This window comes from Perca fluviatilis, chromosome 2 (genome assembly GCF_010015445.1).
Source record: "Perca fluviatilis chromosome 2, GENO_Pfluv_1.0, whole genome shotgun sequence".
Classification (NCBI taxonomy): domain Eukaryota; kingdom Metazoa; phylum Chordata; class Actinopteri; order Perciformes; family Percidae; genus Perca; species Perca fluviatilis.
In genome coordinates this window covers 3,060,555-3,080,533 of record NC_053113.1, presented here as the reverse complement: position 1 = coordinate 3,080,533, position 19,979 = coordinate 3,060,555, and the positions used below count along the sequence as shown (strand labels likewise).

General features: G+C 41.0%; 2 protein-coding genes across 2 annotated transcripts in view; both read left to right on the top strand.

Moving 5' to 3' along the window:
- The window catches only part of LOC120571282, a 175,363-nt gene extending 158,259 nt beyond the window's left edge, over positions 1 to 17,104 (top strand). Inside the window, exons 3-11 of the mRNA XM_039820150.1 lie at positions 8,042 to 8,448; positions 8,646 to 8,800; positions 11,597 to 11,699; positions 11,977 to 12,105; positions 13,364 to 13,489; positions 14,158 to 14,266; positions 16,231 to 16,309; positions 16,413 to 16,659; positions 16,816 to 17,104. Coding sequence (XP_039676084.1) covers positions 13,456 to 13,489; positions 14,158 to 14,266; positions 16,231 to 16,309; positions 16,413 to 16,659; positions 16,816 to 17,081 — 735 coding nt within the window. The 5' untranslated portion in view covers positions 8,042 to 8,448; positions 8,646 to 8,800; positions 11,597 to 11,699; positions 11,977 to 12,105; positions 13,364 to 13,455 and the 3' untranslated portion in view covers positions 17,082 to 17,104. The remainder of the gene's footprint in view (positions 1 to 8,041; positions 8,449 to 8,645; positions 8,801 to 11,596; positions 11,700 to 11,976; positions 12,106 to 13,363; positions 13,490 to 14,157; positions 14,267 to 16,230; positions 16,310 to 16,412; positions 16,660 to 16,815) is intronic.
- Positions 1 to 19,979, top strand: part of LOC120570817 (NACHT, LRR and PYD domains-containing protein 3-like) — a 172,096-nt gene that overhangs the window by 148,291 nt on the left and 3,826 nt on the right. Inside the window, 1 exon segment of the mRNA XM_039819385.1 lies at positions 18,406 to 18,579. Coding sequence (XP_039675319.1) covers positions 18,406 to 18,579 — 174 coding nt within the window.

Sequence of the window (19,979 nt, the reverse complement as noted above, 5' to 3'; positions counted from 1 at the left end):
TAAAAGGTCCATTGCATGTTGATATCGCCACAGTCAGCGTTTAATGATGCCGGTGCTGTCTACTAGTTTCATCACTTCAGCAGAGGTGTTCATTTCCAAACAGGCTTAGTAGCTTGACGGTTATAAAGTAGCTGTAAAGTATGGATTTATAGCGGAGGTATTTGGACGGTGGTAATGTTATTAGTGTAAGTTAGCACACTTAAACAACCGAGTCTGAGTAAGACAGGAAGACAGCTGTCTTTTGTATTTAAAGTGATGGTTCGGAGTAATTTACCCTAGGGTCCTTTGCACCATGACCTCGAGCCAAACACCCCCCCAGAAGCTTTTTTCACCTGGGTCTAACATTGGGCGAGTTAGCGTAGAGTAGTGTTAGCCGCTCAATAGCTTAACGCGGGGCTAATGGACCCACGTTTGTATCTCGTAAATGACCCCACTAATAATGCCCGAAATGATACCAAAGGTCTACACTAGTACAAATACGTTATGCACTCATAAAACGATGGATTGGAAAGTTTGTAAGTACACCCAAAGTTTATGAACACTTGCCTGCTCTCTTCTTCTCTCTGTTGCTGCTGCTGCTACCTGCAATTAGACGAGTGCTTAGGGCCGTCTACAAATTACTACACCGAAAAGAGATACAACAAAAATATGTATTAATTTAATGATTAAATAAGGTAATGTCTCCAAACTTACCTCAATTATTCATTGTCTCATGCTAGTTATATTACAGCACTTACTTTAAAAAATAAGTTAAATTAAAAAATATTTTTGTTGCATCCTTCTGGTGTTGTAATTTGTAGGCGGCCCCAAGCACTTCGCTCACAGCAGCAACAACAACAGCAGAGAGCAGAAGCCAGCAGGCAAGTGTTATTTACATAAACTTCTGGTGTAACTTACAAACTTTCCAATCCATCGTTTTAGGAGTGCATAACCTATATATACTAGTGTAGACCTTTGGTACATTTCGGCATTATTAGTGGGGTCATTTAAGAGATACAAACGTGGTCCTATGGCCCTCGGCTAAGCTATTCAGCGGCTAACGCTACTCTACGCTAACTCGCCCAATGTTAGACCCAGGTGAAAAAAGCTTCTGGGGGGGTGTTTGGCTCGAGGTCATGGTGCAAAGGACCCTAGGGTAAATTTCTCCGAACCATTACTTTAAGAGTTTTATTGATGCAAAGTTCAAACGTAAAAAATACCACACATCAAATCATTAAGTAGGCTATATCTTACATTGCCAGAAGAGCAAATTAAATGTAGTTTTTCTAGGTTACTGGAGCTTTTAATTGCATTCTGTTTGATATGTAGTGTTGGCTAAAATAACTTTTTATTGAGTTTCCTGTAGGTGAAATGCTCTGAGTGAATTTAAGCTGGGCTTTTATTGTGAAGGGTAGACACGGAGGTGCCAGAACTATGGCAGCGTTTTTTCAACTTTGTTAGCCAGTTGTTTAGATTTATTTACAGTTTACTAATATCCAAAGCTGTTTTCTCCAAACTACTCCGAGTTCATGTTTTACCCAGGAGGCAGAGTGTGAAGTAGGATGAACGGTTCTGGAGATATTTAGAACACACACACACACAGGGTCCCTGAGTTATAGTTCAGGGAGACAACAGTCAGCTGACTTCAGTCTGTCCTTGGTTGCTGGAGGGAGTGTACATTTGAAAAGGTTTCCATGGAAACCAGAGCATTCCTCAGATAAGAGCTGCAGCTGTTTCCATGCTAACACCGAGCACATCATTGGCACTCTGTGGATGTGAGGAAAGCTCCTGAATATCTCTGCGTGCTTTGATTTGTACTGAACAGAATCCAGAGTGAGTCCAGCAGCCCCAGTGGACATTGCTGGATTTCAGGACAAGAGAGGAATGGAGGAGGACAACCAGAACCAGGAGCAGCGGAGCAACAAGGTCCCCAGAAGACCAGCAGCAGACTGGGACTCTGATAGCAGCCATGTTCAGGTCAGTGTTCAGGACACAACAACCACTCTAAAGAAACCAGGAAGAGAGTCGAGGCTCCGTGGATCATACGTTCATTCTGTTGTTCGAGATCAAATGTGGAGAAAGGAAGTTGCAGGAGCCAACTGAGTTATTGTTTTTTTTTTATTAAATGTCTGTAATATAGGTTCTGACCACTACGGTGTAGTATAGGATAGCTTGGTTACATGGTGATAGGTATCATTAAATGTCAGTAATATAGATTCTGACCACTACGGTGTAGTATAGGATAGCTTGGTTACATGTTGATAGGTATCATTAAAAATCTGTAATATAGATTCTGACCACTAGGGTGTAGTATAGGATAGCTTGGTTACATGGTGATAGGTATCATTAAATGTCTGTAATATAGATTCTGACCACTACGGTGTAGTATAGGATAGCTTGGTTATATCTTGATAGGTATCATTAAAAATCTGTAATATAGATTCTGACCACTAGGGTGTAGTATAGGATAGCTTGGTTACATGGTGATAGGTATCATTAAATGTCTGTAATATAGATTCTGACCACTAGGGTGTAGTATAGGATAGCTTGGTTACATGGTGATAGGTATCATTAAATGATCAGGTAATCAGTGAGAAGGTATTCAGTAGAGCTTGTAGGTGTGGGGAGCCCCAGCTTTTGTTACCAGCTTTAAATCAAGACTTAAAATGGTAAATACTTTTTTGTTTCGGGGAAAATATTCAATCATTGCAATAAACCGGAACTTCACCCAAAGAAGAAAGGTTTCAAACTCTTTGTACTACAAGTGCACATAAAGAACATTCCTCAAGACACCTATGGAGTGACTCATTAATGGCCTTTTGGATATCCACTACACAAGTCTTCTTCACTATGTTGTCTTGAGAGAGTGCGTGGAACAACAATCAAACTTTTTCATGGATAATTTCCCTCCAAAACTATCGGGGGTTTCCACGGGCTCTTAGGGACTGTTCGTTATTTATTTAAGGGGCCACCGGAGGAGTTTTGGGACCGTTTAAACAAAGTGGAATAAACGTATAAAAGTCCAAATATACACAAAACGCGCAATCAAGCTGACAACAAATTTATATACATGGCATTTAGGAAATGGCAACGTTGGCACAGCAAGATGTCCAGTGCAACAGTCATTTTCGTTTTTTGCGTCCTGCTGCTCCCATCGTCAGCCAGGTAATATTTTTTTTACTAAAGCAGTATATGAAATCAGATGTGTTAGGCTACCTACCACCATTTAGTTGTTTTGTGTTATTTAAAATATTTATAAAATTTCTGGTCATGCCAAATGTAATCATTTTTTAAACAATGCAATTACCCGTTTCAGCCACCAGGGGGTGCTCCTCTTGCCCCCAGCAAACTCCACGTATGCGGTCAGACCCATCTGCTAGGGTGCTGATGGGGGGCCGAGACAGAGAGCTACATAGAAAAATGTTCACCAAACAAGCCACATTGAAATGTTGTTCTTTTCATGAATACAAAAGTTGGGTGACCCCCGCCTCCCAGAGTAAAGAATGTTGGGTGACCCTCCCCCCAGCAAAGAATAAAAAGACATCACCCTCCCCTATTTTCCTCCGGTGGTCCATTCCATAAATACTGAACGGTCCCTTATAAAGTATTAAATGTTGAAAATGTAAAAAGTGTTACACCCCATTGTATTACATTTTGTAGTTTGTTTTTAAAATGTATATCCCTTGTAGGTTGGACTAAAGAATGGAATCACTGCGTTGGCTCGTCATGAGGTTCTCTCTAGTTTATTTATGGGATTGTGTTAGATTTGACGTTTTCTGAAGAGAACAACCGTCAGTAGGCTCACTGCCCCCGACAGACTGCTGCTTGAATCACCTTTAATGAACAGTGATGAAGCTGTGGCCTCCAGTGATGTTGATAAGTTTAAAATTTAATGAGTCTCCGGGACCCACAGGTGATTATTTAAAGTCTCAGTCCTTCATTTACTTTTTCACCATATAGGCCATATAAATACTAATAATGTATAATAATGAGTAATATACCGTACCAGTCAAACGTTTGGACACTCGTTCAAATTTACTGAAATGGGAAAGCATGTCCAAACTTTTTACTGATACTGTATTATACAATATAAGCCCTTCTATAATAAATGGAGGAGCCACATGTTTCAACCGCATGTTGTTTTGGTCTCATTTCTATTTATTGATTATTATATTAGGCATTGATATTTTAGGTGGTGGGCGTGTTCATCATGGTTTGAGTGGAAGTGATAACACTATATTTGTTGGTTTCACCTGTTCACCTGGGTTTTTGGGCTTTGACAGAGAGGGGGTGAGCCTAACAACTCGATCATCCACTAGAGGAGGGTGCAGTATTCCCAATCGTTTGGCAAATCAGGGCCCCAGACTAACCTTTTTACATCAACCATCCTTTTCTTTTGTGACCATAAGTCAGTGGAATACTCTCCTCACACACCTTATTACATGTGTGTGTGTGTGTGTGTGTGTGTGTAAAACACTCCTATTCGTCAAATGTCTGACTCATGGTCAAGGACCCCTGGCGTCAAGTTCCAATGAAAGAGGTGTACCTTTTGCATGTTTTTTTTTCGACGTGGGGCTCCGTCAGATAGACATGTTAATCCCTCACCGTTGGATATAGACGAAAGGAGGAACATGGCCCCTTCACGTAATTTTATCATGATTCTTTCTGCCAGTGGGGCTGCTGCAAAGAAGCTGTATACAGCTTTGCTATTATTGGTAATTGTAGCCCTATAACTGTTGTTTTAATCAACATTTATTCACCAGATCTTATATATGGTCTATATGGTGAAAAACTAAATGAAGGACTGAGACTTTAAATAACCACCTGTGGGTCCCCGGAGACTCACTACATTTTAAACTTATCAACATCACTGGAGGCCACTACAAAATGTAATACAGTGCAAAATGGAGTTTAAGTTTAACTTTTTACATTTTTGTTTGTTTGATTTATCAACATTTTAATACTTTTTAAGAGTCCGCAGAAACTCCTGTTAGTTTTGGAGGGAAATGATCCATCAAAAAGTTTGATTGTTGTTCCACGAGCTGAACATTGTTGACATGTTGACTCTCATTTTCAGTAACTGTTCATGTTGTTATAACTGGATTGTTAAAAATCACTCACAGATTTTACTACTGGCCTCAACTGCTTTGTAGAAATGGTCTGACTGGTCGCTGTTTCTGGGAGGTCGAGAGGAGAGGTTGATATATCAGTGAGTTACAGAAGAATCAGCAGGAGAGGAAACTGACTGACTGTGGGTTTGGAAAGAATGATCAGTCCTGGAGTCTGCAGTGTTCTGATGGTGATAGTTACTCTGTCTGGCACAATAACAGAGACACTTACATCACCACCTCCTCCTCTGTCTCTAACAGAGTAGCAGTGTATGTGGACGTTCCTGCTGGCACTCTGTCCTTCTAGAGAGTCTCCTCTGACTCACTGATCCACCTCCACACCTTCAACACCACATTCACTCATTCACAGCCTCTTTATCCTGGGTTTGGGTTCCGGTCTGGTTCCTCAGTGTCTCTGTGTCCTCTGCAGGACTGAGAGTCTCTCCTGTGGACAGAAAGACTGAAGATCAGCTGCTGAAATCAAACTTCAGTCTGTTCGCCATCAGACACACTCTGCACTGTAAGTAAGCAGAGTGTAATGTAAGCAGATCTGAGACTCAAACCCAAAAGCATTCATCTGATTTCATCTCTGGGATTATCAACATTTGAACTGTTGGACTAAAAACACTTCATGATATGTAACATCTAAAAAATAATCAACTGTTTTGGTTACTATTATGTCTTTTATATTTTGAATAATATTGTGAAATATTTAAAATTTGGAAAACAAATGTTTCTCTAAACAATCATCATATAGTGCTTTTAATAAAATCTATATGTTTCATCTTGAGGGAGGGATCATTTGTTCATTTGATCATATCATGATTTTGTTCATCAGGTGACTCCCCCCCCCCCCATCCACCCCCATAATCAAAAACTATGTAACTGAGTGCAGCCTACTCCAAATAATAATAAACTTTATTGCAGACACAGGTCCATATAACACATCATACAGTGTAAATAGTTTAAAAAAGGAGATACAAGAATACATAAAAATTGCATATTAGCCTATAGGATATACAGGTTATTACACCAATGCTGTCTTAAACTAGAAGTGTAGGCCTATCTTTAGCAGCTTTTCAGAGGGCTGACTAGGGCTTCAATAATGTGATTCTCTGACTTGTCCAGGCAACACAAAAAACTAAACATCATTTGTCTTAAGAGTGCCTCACAGGTTGGCACTCTAGTGGACACAAAGAAATTACTGGCACTATGGCAACTGGGGTCACGAAGCAGCAACCTCATTGCATCATTGTATGCTACCTTCCAAAAAAAGTCAGTTGCATCATAAATGAATGCAGAAAAGGCACAAATTGTTGCAGAAAAATACACCAGAATGCAGAAAATGAAGTGTTCGCTCTCTTACAGGGTCCACAGTAGAGAGAGTAGAATGAGAGAGACAGGGCTAAGGAGAGGGGCCTGGTCGGGCTAGAACTCTCCCCCACCGTCCCTCTAAAAAAGGAGAGGGGAGTGAATTAATTAAGAGAGTAAATGAAATGAAAGTTAAATGTAAACTGGACTTCACAAAGAACTCGCTTGTCCAAAGGCACTGGCTAGGGTTAGGGGATGAGAAAGTTATCATGATGATTCCCCCACTTTGTCCGACGACTGAGCAGTTGAAATGGGAAATCAAAGGCAAGAGCGCGGGCCAGCGCACATCAGTCAAAGTTCTCCATTCCTGAATTTGCCACACTTATTTATTTTTATGTCACACTGCAATTGCATAATTAATAATAATATTAGTTAATAATAGTTAATAATTAATAATAGTCGTGCTTGTAGGCTTTCAAGTCCATTCTTCAAATTGCAGAGTCATGCTTGTAGGCTTTGAAGTCTGTTTTAAGCCTGTCGGTTTATTAAGCAATTTCTTTAAAGGTCATATGACATGGTGCTCTTTGGATGCTTTTATATAGACCTTAGTGGCCCCCTAATACTGTATCTGAAGTCTCTTTCCTGAAATTCAGCTTTGGTGCAGAATTACAGCCTCTAGAGCCAGTCCTAGAATGAGCTTTCCTTAGTATGTGCCATTTCTGTGTCTGAAGCTATTGAGGAGGAGAGTGGGAGAGGAAAGGTGGAGGGTGGGGGTGTGGCCTTGACCAACTGCCACTTTTCTCGTTTGAAAGCCATGATGTCTCTCTCTCATGGGTTGGCCAAATTCTCTGGGCGGGCAAAGCAGAGAAAGGGGAGGTAACCTTGCTTGTTATGACCTCATAACAAGCAGATTACAAAACGGCTCATCTGAGCTTTCATTTTCTCAAAGGCAGAGCAGGATACCCAGGGCTCGGTTTACACCTATCGCCATTTCTAGCCACCGGGGGACCATAGACAGGCCGGGGGAACTCATATTAATGTTAAAAAACCTCATAAAGTGAAATTTTCATGCCATGGGACCTTTTAAATTGCATAGTCGTGCTGGTAGGTTTTCAAGTCTGTTCTTCAAATTGCAGAGTCATGCTTGTACATTTTTAAGACACATAGTCACTTAGTTTATTAGTTTCCCTTCTGGATTTTGTGCTCTCTTTATTTTGTTTCAAATTGTTGCATATTCTTGCATAGATTTTATTCTAAACTTTAGGACACATTATCAGTAGTGAACCTTGGAATCATCAGGTATTTCGGCCATTACCAACTAGACACCCTCCTCCAAGGTCGGCCCTCCTGAGGTTGATCAGTCCTATAGCCATTTTAAGTTTTATTCAGGGTTACGGTCTGTTTTGAGGTTACATTTTTGCTTTCTATTTATTATTATAAGGTAGTAATTATTAAAAGCTAAATGTACAATGTATACGTCAATGCATATGTCACACAGAGGCCACTTGGAGAGATAGCTGCTGCTGTACAAGTTGCTGATCTTTATCTCATTAGATGGTCAGTTCGCTCCATCTAGTGGACATATAGTAGAACTCCATCATCTGATGGGGGACTTCTCTGACACTGACTGGGTTTGTGAACAGGTTGGACTGGTTCTGACGTCTCTCTGACTCTGAAGTTATGAACTGTTACGGCGTCTTCAGATCAAATGCACATCGACACCAGGAATTCATACCTTGTAGAATTATTCTATTAACATTGTTAAGTAGTAGCACAGTTGTAGAAGAAGAAAAGACATCCCTTTGTATTCACACATTTTTCACTCTGGTTGGTACTGTTAATACACATTTAATAGTGAGGTATTGGTACTTTTGCAGGTTTTGTGTCTTTTTTCCAGAAACTTAGTTTGTCAGTCTGCAGAACCCGAAGAACTCTTTAATGGCCGGCTGTTAAAAATAAGAGGAGTGAGTCAGACTATCATCTGATGCTGAGCTGCAGGGCAGGTGGACCCTGAGTTATTGCTGCCAGGTTTTGTCTCTGTCTTAAAGGGGTGAGTATGAATACTACCTTTCTGTCAACAATCTTCATATGTTTACACTTATCTGCCTGTGATGAAGTAATTTTGCACTTTGGATATCTCTCTATCTCTCTCTGTGTGTATGTATGTGTGTGTGTGTGTGTGTGTGTGTGTGTGTGTGTGTGTGTGTGTGTGTGTGTGTGTGTGTGTGTGTGTGTGTGTGTGTGTAGGGGTGTGTGTGTTTGTAGGTGTTTAGGTCTATAGGTGTGTCCTGCAGCTGGTGCTCGGGTGTCTTGATAAGGGACATTAAAGTCCAAAGTCTCTCTCTGGTACTTCACTTCATCCCGTGTTGTGATGCAGATGTTTCCTCCAGGTTAAACTTTTGGTGAGTAAAACTTTTCAGCTGATTTCTGATCTGATAGTTTCATCAAACTGTAAAATGCGTTGACTAGTTAAGTGTGGTTAGAGTTAGGGGTGGGTTAGGGGAGTTAAGGTTAGGTTTAGGGTTAGGGGTGTTAAGGTTAGAGTTAGGGGTGTTAAGGTTAGGATTAGGGATGTTAACAGTTATGGACAGTTATTTACTTTTTTTATTTAGGTGCACCAGCACAAAATTTAGGTGCACCCAACTTTTTCCTTGCATCACCATTAAGACCACAATTTCAAGGTCACCTTTTTATCACACTCAATATACATTCATATATATTATGTCAATTATTTTAAACAAGAATAAGGAGTTGGTAAATTTTTTTTTTTATTTGAAGCACAATTATAATGTACTCAAAGTCTTATAGCGGGTCCCCCTGGCTGTCAAATGCCCCTAAGATGGCCAACACACCTGTAATTTGGCCTTCTTCCCCTTTGGCCTTGGCTAAACCAGCTTGCCACACTCCCTAGCATCAAAATTCTCCAAGCTGGGCCCCTCCACACTGATTCTTATCAGATCTTCCACTAGTCCAGGACTAAAAATCATATCTCTGTATTTTCTGCCTGAATGGTGATACACAATATATATCTCTCTATCTCTAATTTATATTTTTTACAAAGTGGGCTAAATGTTCAGTTTTACGTCAAAGCCACTTTTCACAAGCTCTTTTATTAAAACAGATGTGATTGAAATAAAATGCAAAGACAGGGTTTCCTTCCCAATTTGAAAATATACAGCTGCAACACATGTAAATTATCTGAAATAAATAGCCTGGGATATATTTAAAAAACATATATCTCTGAGAAATCTCCTTCACTTGTTTCCAATAACAGACCCAGATAGCCCAGTAGATCATATCGGGGGAGTACGATGGACTGAAGCTACTCACAGAGTGACGGCTGACTCATTATGAATGGGTCCTGCACGGGTCGAATGCGGGTCAGCGACGTTACACACATCTTGTGTAGGCTATGAAATGTCTGTATCGTCACTGCGCTGCATTTTTATGAACTATGATAATATGGCCATGGGTCACATCTCTCGCCCAGGTCCAGCAGGCTCCGTCTCACACGCTATTATTCAACGAACTGAAGTTACCGTAGTTCCATTCAATAACTTCTAATGTGTTTTTCGCCGTGGCGGCCGCACTAACAGAGAGTTACCAGCGGAAACACTGGTACCAATACAGGTTTCCCTCTCATACTTATCAATATACAGCTGTGTTAATAACAATTAAAACTGTAGACAAATGTCAGCATTTGGACCGGCGACCGGCGACGCTACGTCTCTCCATTGCAGGTGAGCCGGCCGGTGTTTGAGTGAATGGGGGCGGGGCTGCGTGGAGGAGAGATCCAAACACAGGCACGGCTTTACAGGAATGGGTCATGTAACGCAACATTAAACCATATCGATAGAAACGGCATCGCTTTGTTCGTGGAGAGGCAGCGGATGCGAGGACGTTAGGTGCACCGGTGCGACCTAGGAAAAATCTTCAGTCGCACCCTTAAAAATTTTTACGTTAATCTTGATCGCTATATGTATACGGGTACTGTCGATAGCAAAAAAAACAAGCCGAATCGGTGCTAGCAACACGGAGCTGCTGCAGCTAATGCCGAGAGCTCCCACTTAGCTAAAACGGCAGTTATGGGGGCATACGATAAAGAGTGTCTTTGTGCCTCTTAACAGACACAAAATGCAGTTAAAATGTCTGTGCAACATGAACAGAGCCCTTACATGACAACAAGATGCGTTTAGCAACTTAGCCATTGTTTAAATTCACCTACCCTCTTAGCTGCTAGCTGCCGTCTGGGATGAGTGAGTGTGTTCAGCCAGGCTCCGGTAATAATCATCACGCAGCAGTTCCATGTGTATTTGTAGCATATATATCCATTTTGTGTGCTGTCGTTGGTGAATATGAGTCTCTGCAGTGGCGAATTGTGTGGTATTTTCCTTAGCCAGGCTAGCAGCCCCGACCGGGCATCCTTCTACTTCCTCCCCGCCTCCCTTGCCTGCCGCTGCCGAAAACAATCCACAGGCGCCCGCTGGTCTGGTGGATGTCCTCCAGAGGACAGTTCATGCTTTCACAGTGAAATTTTGAAGTTTATTCCCCCCTCATAAATAGGTAATTGAGCAACCAACGACAGCACACAAAATGGATATATATGCTACAAATACACACGGAACTGCTGCGTGATGATTATTACCGGAGCCTGGCTGAACACACTCACTCATCCCAGACGGCAGCTAGCAGCTAAGAGGGTAGGTGAATTTAAACAATGGCTAAGTTGCTAAACGCATCTTGTTGTCATGTAAGGGCCCTGGTCATGTTGCACAGACATTTTAATTACATCTTGTGTCTGTTAAGAGGCACAAAGACACTCTTTATCTTATGCCCCCATAACTGCCGTTTTAGCTGAGTGGGAGCTCTCGGCATTAGCTGCAGCAGCTCCGTGTTGCTAGCACTGATTCGGCTCGTTTTTTTTGCTATCGACAGTACTCATATACATATAGCGATCAAGATTAACGTAAAAATTGCCCGGAGTTCTCCTTTAAATGGGAAGTAAAGAAATACAGAAAAGAGTCCAAAATAAACACAGAAGAAGAATATTTTACCATCTACAATAAAACACCAGACCTTAACATGTTAACATAATAATGCTTATCATGTAATAAGACAGCACAACATGATAGTAAATGGCAAACTGGAGTTTTACTTTTTTATAGGCCTACAGTAACAGAGGTCATCTCTCCCAGCAGGTGTGGACTCTGCTTTGAGTCAGTGTGAGGACAGAGAGGAGGGAGCCCTTCCCTCTAAAACCACTCTGTGTGGGGACCATGACAGCCAGACCAAAGCTCAGAGGTGAGATGATGATGGACTCTTCTCCATGTTAGAGCTCAGCACTCACATCACTCCTCCATCATGATTCACACTGAATATATATTATATGAATATTCAACTATATATATATATATATATATATATATATATATATATATATAATATTAACTATATACTTTATTAGTCAACAAAGACCCAAATACTTATTATTATCAACTGAGATAAGACAGCATCTTTCATCAGATTATATTTTGATGAACACAAGAAAGTTACTCATCATCTTCCTTGTTTGTATCAGGATGCAGCAGCAGAAACCTGGACCTGGACCTAAACCTAAGCTTAAGCCTAAACATGAACATGAACTTAAACCCAGCTGTGTGTTCATGAATTATGATGAGTTTAAAGTTGGACAAGCTGCAGATGGAAGGTAAGTATTTAAAACTGAACTTTGTTATTATCTGACTCTCCTGAGAAGAAAAATCAGGTCTTGGTCCAAAGCTTCATAGTCTTTTGTAGAACTCAGTGATATAATGTGTCAGTAGTGACATCACAGTGTACATTTATATACAATTAACTACTTACTTTATAAGTCATTCAGCCATGAACTGAGATGAGATGGCATCTTTTATCATTTTGATGCACGATTAGTTACTCATCCATTGTCTTTGTATCAGAATGCAGCAGCAGACATCTGGGAGTAATGTGTTACAAAAGTAATGCAATTACAGTAATGTCTTTATTTTTTCTGTAACGCAGTTATATAACACATTACTAATCAAATTTCTGTATTAGTATACATGTTACTATCTCAATAACGAGAGATACAACACATTTTAACCCAAACCAGAAACTCTACGGACAACATCTGTGTCCCAACAGGTAAAAGTACATCAGCGCGGACAGCGCTGTGTCCGAACAACTGACAGATAAAAATATGTCAGGAATTAATATTTAGGCTTGCTACACGTAAATATTAGCATTAGAAAGCAGTGAAAAGTAACTATACCATACTTCACTAGAAAGTAAGGTTCTTACGAGTATTTTCATTTTCTCTTACTTCATACTTATACTCCTACAATTCAGAGTTAAGTAGGCTATTGTACATTTATTTTTCAGTATAGCTTTCAGATTAAGGTTAATACAAAATAATATTAATATATAAATGATGATGTATTAAATTGGATAAAGATGAGACTGTATGATCCTCTGGTGAAATTCACAAGCTACCCGTCGAGTCATAGGCTACTTACACAGTTATTTTGGTGAAAATAACTCAAAAGTAATGCAAAAGTAGTGTAAAGCATTAAAATTCAATATTTTAATGTAACTAATTACTCTCAAATTAAAGTAATTAGTCATCTATAATGTATTACATTTTGGAAGTAACTTGGCCAACACTGCCTAAACCTAAACTGAATTATCTGACTCTCCTGAGAAGAAGAATCAGGTCTTTGTCCAGCTTCATAGAGTGTTGTAGGTCTCAACTATATCAAATAGATTGTGTCAGCAGTGATATCACAGTCTACACCGGTACAACACTGAACTACTGAATATATATGTATATAATATTAACTACTTACTTTATTAGTTAACAAAGAGCCATTGACTGACTATCAACTGAGATGAGATGGCATCTTTCATCAGATTACATTTGAGAATGCTACTCATCCACTGTCATTGTTTAGGATGCAGCAGCAGAGACTTGGACCTAAAGCTGGACCTAGACCGGAACCCAGTTCTGTGTCCATGAAGAGTGACCAGTCTATGGGTTGTTTATATGAGTTTAATGTTGGACAAGCTGCTGATGAAAGGTAAGAATTTAAAAGTTAACTTTGTTATTATCTGACATTTTTGAGGTGGATGATGCATTACAAAATGTAATTCTGATTCAATGCCCAGTGATAACAGGACCAGAACCACCAGCCACATACTTTAATAATAATAACAGCTAATGATTTGACATATAGGGATAAGTCCTCCTTCATGAAGTGCTGTTGATCTTTTGTCTTCAACAATGAACATTTGGAATAAAAGTTAAAGGGCCTGTAATTGTAAAAGTGTTCAGGGTTTGCCTCCACACAGCTCTCACAGACCGTTTATCAACTTGTCAAATACTGACAGGTTTATCACGGCCATCAGCTTCTGATACGGCACACAAAGAAGCTGAGATTACTCTTTATTCTATGCTTAGGGTGCCTTTACTCCACTATATCTAAAGTCATCAGAATCAAATGAGTCAGTGACGTGAGTCCAAAACTCTGCTTCTTCTTCAGAGTGCATTACTAAGAAGAGTGTGCATGACAGCAACATGATCCACTCTGACACAGATCCATTTGTAGTATTGATCCTGACTCTTAACTCTCAGAATAAGACTTATTGATAAAGAGAGTATATTGATTAATCATATTTTACTTTTGAGAATCTGTGACAAGAAAAAAACATTTAAACTGCATTTCAATAGTCAATTTGTTTGTATCAGGATGCAAGAAGCAGAGACCTGAACCTGAACCCAGATGTGTGTCTATGAAGAGTGACTCGTCTATGGGTTGGTTTGATGAGTTTAAAGTTGAACAAGCTGCTGATGGAAGGTAAGAATTTATAAGTCAACTTATTTTGCTGACAGTTGGTCAGAGCCTCCTTTCCAGCAGCTTAGCATAGGCTTTCCCCAGAAGGCAGAGTACTCTAATACCCTAATAGTTGTAGCACACTAGCGGGCTCCTCGTTTTTAAAAATGGGAAACAATACCTGTCATTCCAGAGGTACTGTGAGGTGTGTTAGCCACGACAGTCCAACAATAAACAGAGCCTTCCGCATCACAGGGTTAATCTCATCCACACCTGGTGCCTTGCCCCCAAGGTATTTTCTCAAAACTTTGGAGACCTCTACTAGAGATATGAACAAGTCTTTCCCCCAAGTCTTCAGACTCTGCCTCCTCCCTGGAGGACATGTTGGTGGGGTTCAGGAGTTCCTCTAAGGGTTCCATCCACCGCCTGTCGATATTGCCAGTCTGATTCAGCAGTTCTCAGCAGATCAGATGACGAACAAAAAGTCGATTAGGCGACCCTCTCATTCTTAGGAGAGAACTCCAACATAGTAGCTATCAGTTGTAGGGTTGTAATATCCCAACAAATGCCTGTCGCCTCTGACCTTGGGCAACTCCAGAAATTAACAAAGTCCAGCCCATCTCTGGGATTTTGGTTCCAGAACCAGAGCTGTGAATTGAGATGAGTCAAAATACGGTATATCTACCTGGTACCACTCAACGTTCCGCACCACCTCTGGCCTCTTCCATACCAGCACACTTACTGATCGTGTTCAAGCTGTGTAGTAGAGAAGGGGGCCGACCCGCAGTTCTTTATTTAATTCAGTTTTATTTATAGTATCAAATCATAACAAGAGGTATCTCAAGACATTTTACAGATAGAGTAGGTCTAGACCACACTCTATAATTAACAAAGACCCCCAACAATTCCAATAATTCCCCCAAGAGCAAGCATTTAGTGCAACAGTAGCGAGGAAAAACGCAGAAAAAAGTGGTGAGGAAAACATTCTTTTAGGCAGAAACCTCGGACAGACCAAGGCTCTTGGTGGGCGGTGTCTGATGGTGCCGGTCGGGGTATGATGAACAGTGGCAATTATAGTAACAATATAGATAATGGAACTATGACTAGAAACACTAATTGTAGTAGTTCATGGCACAGCAGGGCACTGCAAGGCGTAGCAGGATACTGCAGGGAATAGCAGGGCGTCATGATTTTGGCACCACCCTGATCCAAGAAAAACTGCAGGGCAGGAAAACATAAGGACTCTGGGGAATAAGCTCCCCAGAGCTAAGTTAGTAACAAGCATTTCTGGGAGATGAATGCACACAGATGGAAAGAGAGAGGAGAGAGGAGCTCGGTGTATAAAATGAAGTCCCCCAGCAGTCTAAAACTATAACAACATAAGAGCTGGTACGAGGCAAACCTGAGCCAGCTCTATAAGGGTTGGTAGAATCTGATGACTATGAACAGAATCACAAGGGGTGCCGTGTCTGCAGCTTACACCCTCCCCCGCCGGTCTAGGTGAACGCTGCAACTCCTCACTCCCTAACTATAAGCTTTATCATACAGAAGAGTTTTCAGTTTACTCTTAATTATGGTGACGGTGGCTGCCTCCTGTAGTCTGTGTGGTTCTTAGTCTAGACCACATGTTCCTGGTGTTGGAGCCCTGGTTCATTGCAATCTAGAGTGCATACCTTGATTTCCTGTACTCATCCAAATAAGGACTAAGCCACGGTCCATGCTTTATGTTTGGCACATACTTATCTGTGAACCCAGGGCTTCTGATTTAGGATTGTATGAACAGTAATCCTAAATATGACATCATTTATGTAGCCAACGGCCGCATCCATGTATATGTTGAACTTGTACTGAAACCAATACAACTCCATCATGGTACCTCCTGAGCCACAGTGGCTCAGTCAGTTTTTCCTCATATCAGAAAACCTTAAGGTAACTGTGTGCAGATTTGAGTCAAAAGAGGTTCCCTAAACTTGATGTATTCTCCACAGAGTTCAGCATGACGGCTCAGAGGGCCTCGGGGGTTCGTCTGCCCAGCAGCATCAATCACAGCTGGACTCCATATTTATGGTGTGTATATGTAAAAAAAAAAAAAAATACAGATTAAATGCTAATTGTACCATTCAGGAACAAACAACTGTCACATGTTATGTTCTTTAAATTAAATGTCCAGATTATTGTTCTCTACCAGCTGCTGGAGGGGAATATCATTACTTTTGTGAGGAACGAGCTGAAGAAAATTCAGAAAGTTCTGAGTCCAGATTACCCAGAATGCTTAGAGAGTCAGAGGGACGATGAGGAGGTGTTTGGCAGTGAAGATGAGGAGCAGAGAAGGAGCCGCAGAGAGGCATTTCTGAAGATCACACTGCACATCCTGAGGAGAATGAAGCAGGAGGAGCTGGCTGACCGTCTGCAGAGAAGTAAGATTATTTTAACAGATTTAACATGATTTAAAAATTGGACATTTACTGATGTCTCAAGAGATGCACCAAAATACATATTCATTCTTTGAGGAAATTTAAATGTTTAAATATGTTCTTTGACTTACTCATCTTCTTTGTTGTGTGTTCATTCAGGAAGTAATTCTGGAGTTTGTCAGCTTAAAGTCAAGACTAACCAGAAGAAAAAGTTCCAGTGTGTGTTTGAGGGGATTGCTAAAGCAGGAAACCCAAACCTTCTGAATCAGATCTACACAGATATTTATATCACAGAGGGAGGGACTTTAAAGGTCAATGAAGAACATGAGGTCAGACAGATTGAAATAGCATCCAGGAAACCAGACAGACCAGAAACACTAATCAGACAAGAAGACATCTTTAAAGCCCCACCTGGAAGAGATTAACCAATCAGAACAGTGATGACTAAGGGAGTGGCTGGCATCGGGAAAACAGTCTCAACACAGAAATTCACTCTGGACTGGGCTGAAGGCAAAGCCAACCAGGACATCCTGTTCACATTCCCATTCACTTTCAGAGAGCTGAATGTGCTGAAAGAGAAAAAGTACAGCTTAGTGGAACTTGTTGATCACTTCTTTAGTGAAACCAAAGAAGCAGGAATCTGCAGGTTTGAAGAGTTCCGGGTTGTGTTCATCTTTGACGGGCTGGATGAGTGTCGACTTCCTCTGGACTTCCACAACACTGAGATCCTGACTGATGTTACAGAGTCCACCTCCATGGATGTGCTGCTGACAAACCTCATCAGGGGGAATCTGCTTCCCTCTGCTCGCCTCTGGATAACCACACGACCTGCAGCAGCCAATCAGATCCCTCCTGAGTGTGTTGACATGTTGACAGAGGTCAGAGGGTTCACTGAACCACAGAAGGAGGAGTACTTCAGGAAGATATTCAGAGATGAGGAGAAGGCCAGCAAAATCATCTCCCTTATCAAGACATCACGAAGCCTCCACATCATGTGCCACATCCCAGTCTTCTGCTGGATCACTGCTACAGTTCTGGAGGACGTGTTGAAGATGAGAGACGGAGCAGAGCTTCCCAAGAGCCTGACTGAGATGTACAGCCACTTCCTGGTGGTTCAGTCAAAAGTGAAGAACATCAAGTTTGACGGAGGAGCTGAGACGGATCCACACTGGAATAAAAAGACCAGGAAGATGATTAAGTGTCTGGGAAAACTGGCTTTTGAGCAGCTGCAAAAAGGCAACTTGATCTTCTATGAATCAGACCTGACAGAGTGTGGCATTGATATCAAAGCAGCCTCAGTGTACTCAGGCGTGTTCACACAGATCTTTAAAGAGGAAAGAGGGCTGTACCGGGACAACGTGTTCTGCTTCATCCATCTGAGTGTTCAGGAGTTTCTGGCTGCTCTTTATGTCCATCGGATCTTCATCAACTTTGGTGTCAACCTGCTGTCTGAAGAACAATCAATCTCCAGACTGTTCAGGAATTCTCTCGACAGATAAACTCTCTCCTGCTCAGTGGTCAGCTCTGGTCTTCATCTTAATGTTGTCAGAGAAAGATCTGGACGTCTTTGACCTGAAGAAATATTCTGCTTCAGAGGAGGCTCTTCTGAGGCTGCTGCCAGTGGTCAAAGCCTCCAACAAAGCTCTGTACATGCAAACAAAAGTATTCAGATTAAATGTTTATTCTTATTTACAGTAGAACAACTTATGTGTCTAACTGTGATCTTATGTTTTGCTGATTCCTCTTCAGGCTGATTGGCTGTAACCTCTCAGAAAGAAGCTGTAAAGCTCTGTCCTCAGTTCTCAGCTCCCAGTCCTCTAGTCTGAGAGTGCTGGACCTGAGTAACAATGACCTGAAGGACTCAGGAGTGACGATGGTGTCTGATGGACTGAAGATTCCACACTGCAGACTGGAAACTCTCAGGTTGGTGTTTAGCTAATCAAAAATGGTGACCCTCTGAGCTGTTATTTTGGTCAAGAATGAATTATTGGATGGACTTTTTGTTGTATCCCTTTCAGGTTAGGTTGTTGTAACCTGTCAGAGAGAAGCTGTGAAGCTCTGTCCTCAGTTTTCAGCTCCCAGTCCTCTAGTCTGAGAGAGCTGGACCTGAGTAACAACGTGCTGCAGGATTCAGTAGACGCCAGCTCTACAGGACTGATGAGTCCACACTGCAGACTGGAAACTCTCAGGGTGGTATTCAGTTAGGACATGAGGAATAATCATGCGCGGAGTTTGGCGCGGGGGACTTTTATATGTTTTATTCCACTTTGTTTAAACGGCGAAGTTCACCTCGTTCACCTGTTTGGAGGTTTTATGGTGTGATTGCACTTGGTTTCTGTGTTTGGAGAGGCATCTCAACAGACTGTAGGTCCAACACTGATTGTTCACTGTTACATTTTAGTTGAATTTAAGTATCGGGGAATTCTGCCACCGTCTGTCTATTGAGCTCCAACACAGCCGTGCCGCGATTGGATTTCATAAGGGCGAATTGTTAAATTGTTACAATGTAATTTCAAATCTGCTTTAAAAAATAAACATATGTTTATTTAGCATGTTTGTTTTGTCCAAATGTGCTCGTGCTGTGTTCCCAGGTCTCAGCTGCTAAATATTTTTTTTTGTTGCCCCCCCCCCTGGCTCGAATGTCAAACTCCGCCTATGGGAATAATGCTATAAAGTTAAAGCAACATTTTGTAACATTCATGTTTTTTGTAATTAGTGTCCCTACAGTTTCAAATTGTAATTTACTTCTACGCTGCTTTCATAAATATGGACAGCTGTACACATGCATTTGTTATTGTTAAATTACTAAAACACTAGTGAGTCAATAACTTTGCTAAACATCAAGCAAGTGCAACAACACAAGACACAGCAAACCAGCTAATTTTACTTACTAGTACAACAACAAGAAGGCCAGCTCGCCGTCTGTCTTGTCGCAAAACTCTTGCCAACGACTTTAAAAGCCAGTCGGAGTTGTCTGGCAGTTCTCTCTTCTTTTTTTTATTTTTTCTTCCTTTACTCTTTTCACCTTAGCTTTACTACACCCTGAGGAAGGCTCAAGCTGATGCGTGTTGGTGTACTTTTAAATGTCTTGCCAAATGAATTAAAGACCTTTTATTTTTTGTAACCAACGTTGAGTGCCTGGATGTTCTTTATATGACCTTTTTCGTCATAACTCTTCATCCTCTCCATTAACTTTATTCCCTTTCCATGAACACAGGTGATTAAAAGGATACTAGATTAGCAATCTCTGCTATTTTTTTTTTTTTGTTAAAACTGATATTTTTTTTTTAAACATTACACTAAGAAAATGTATTTAAAAAATG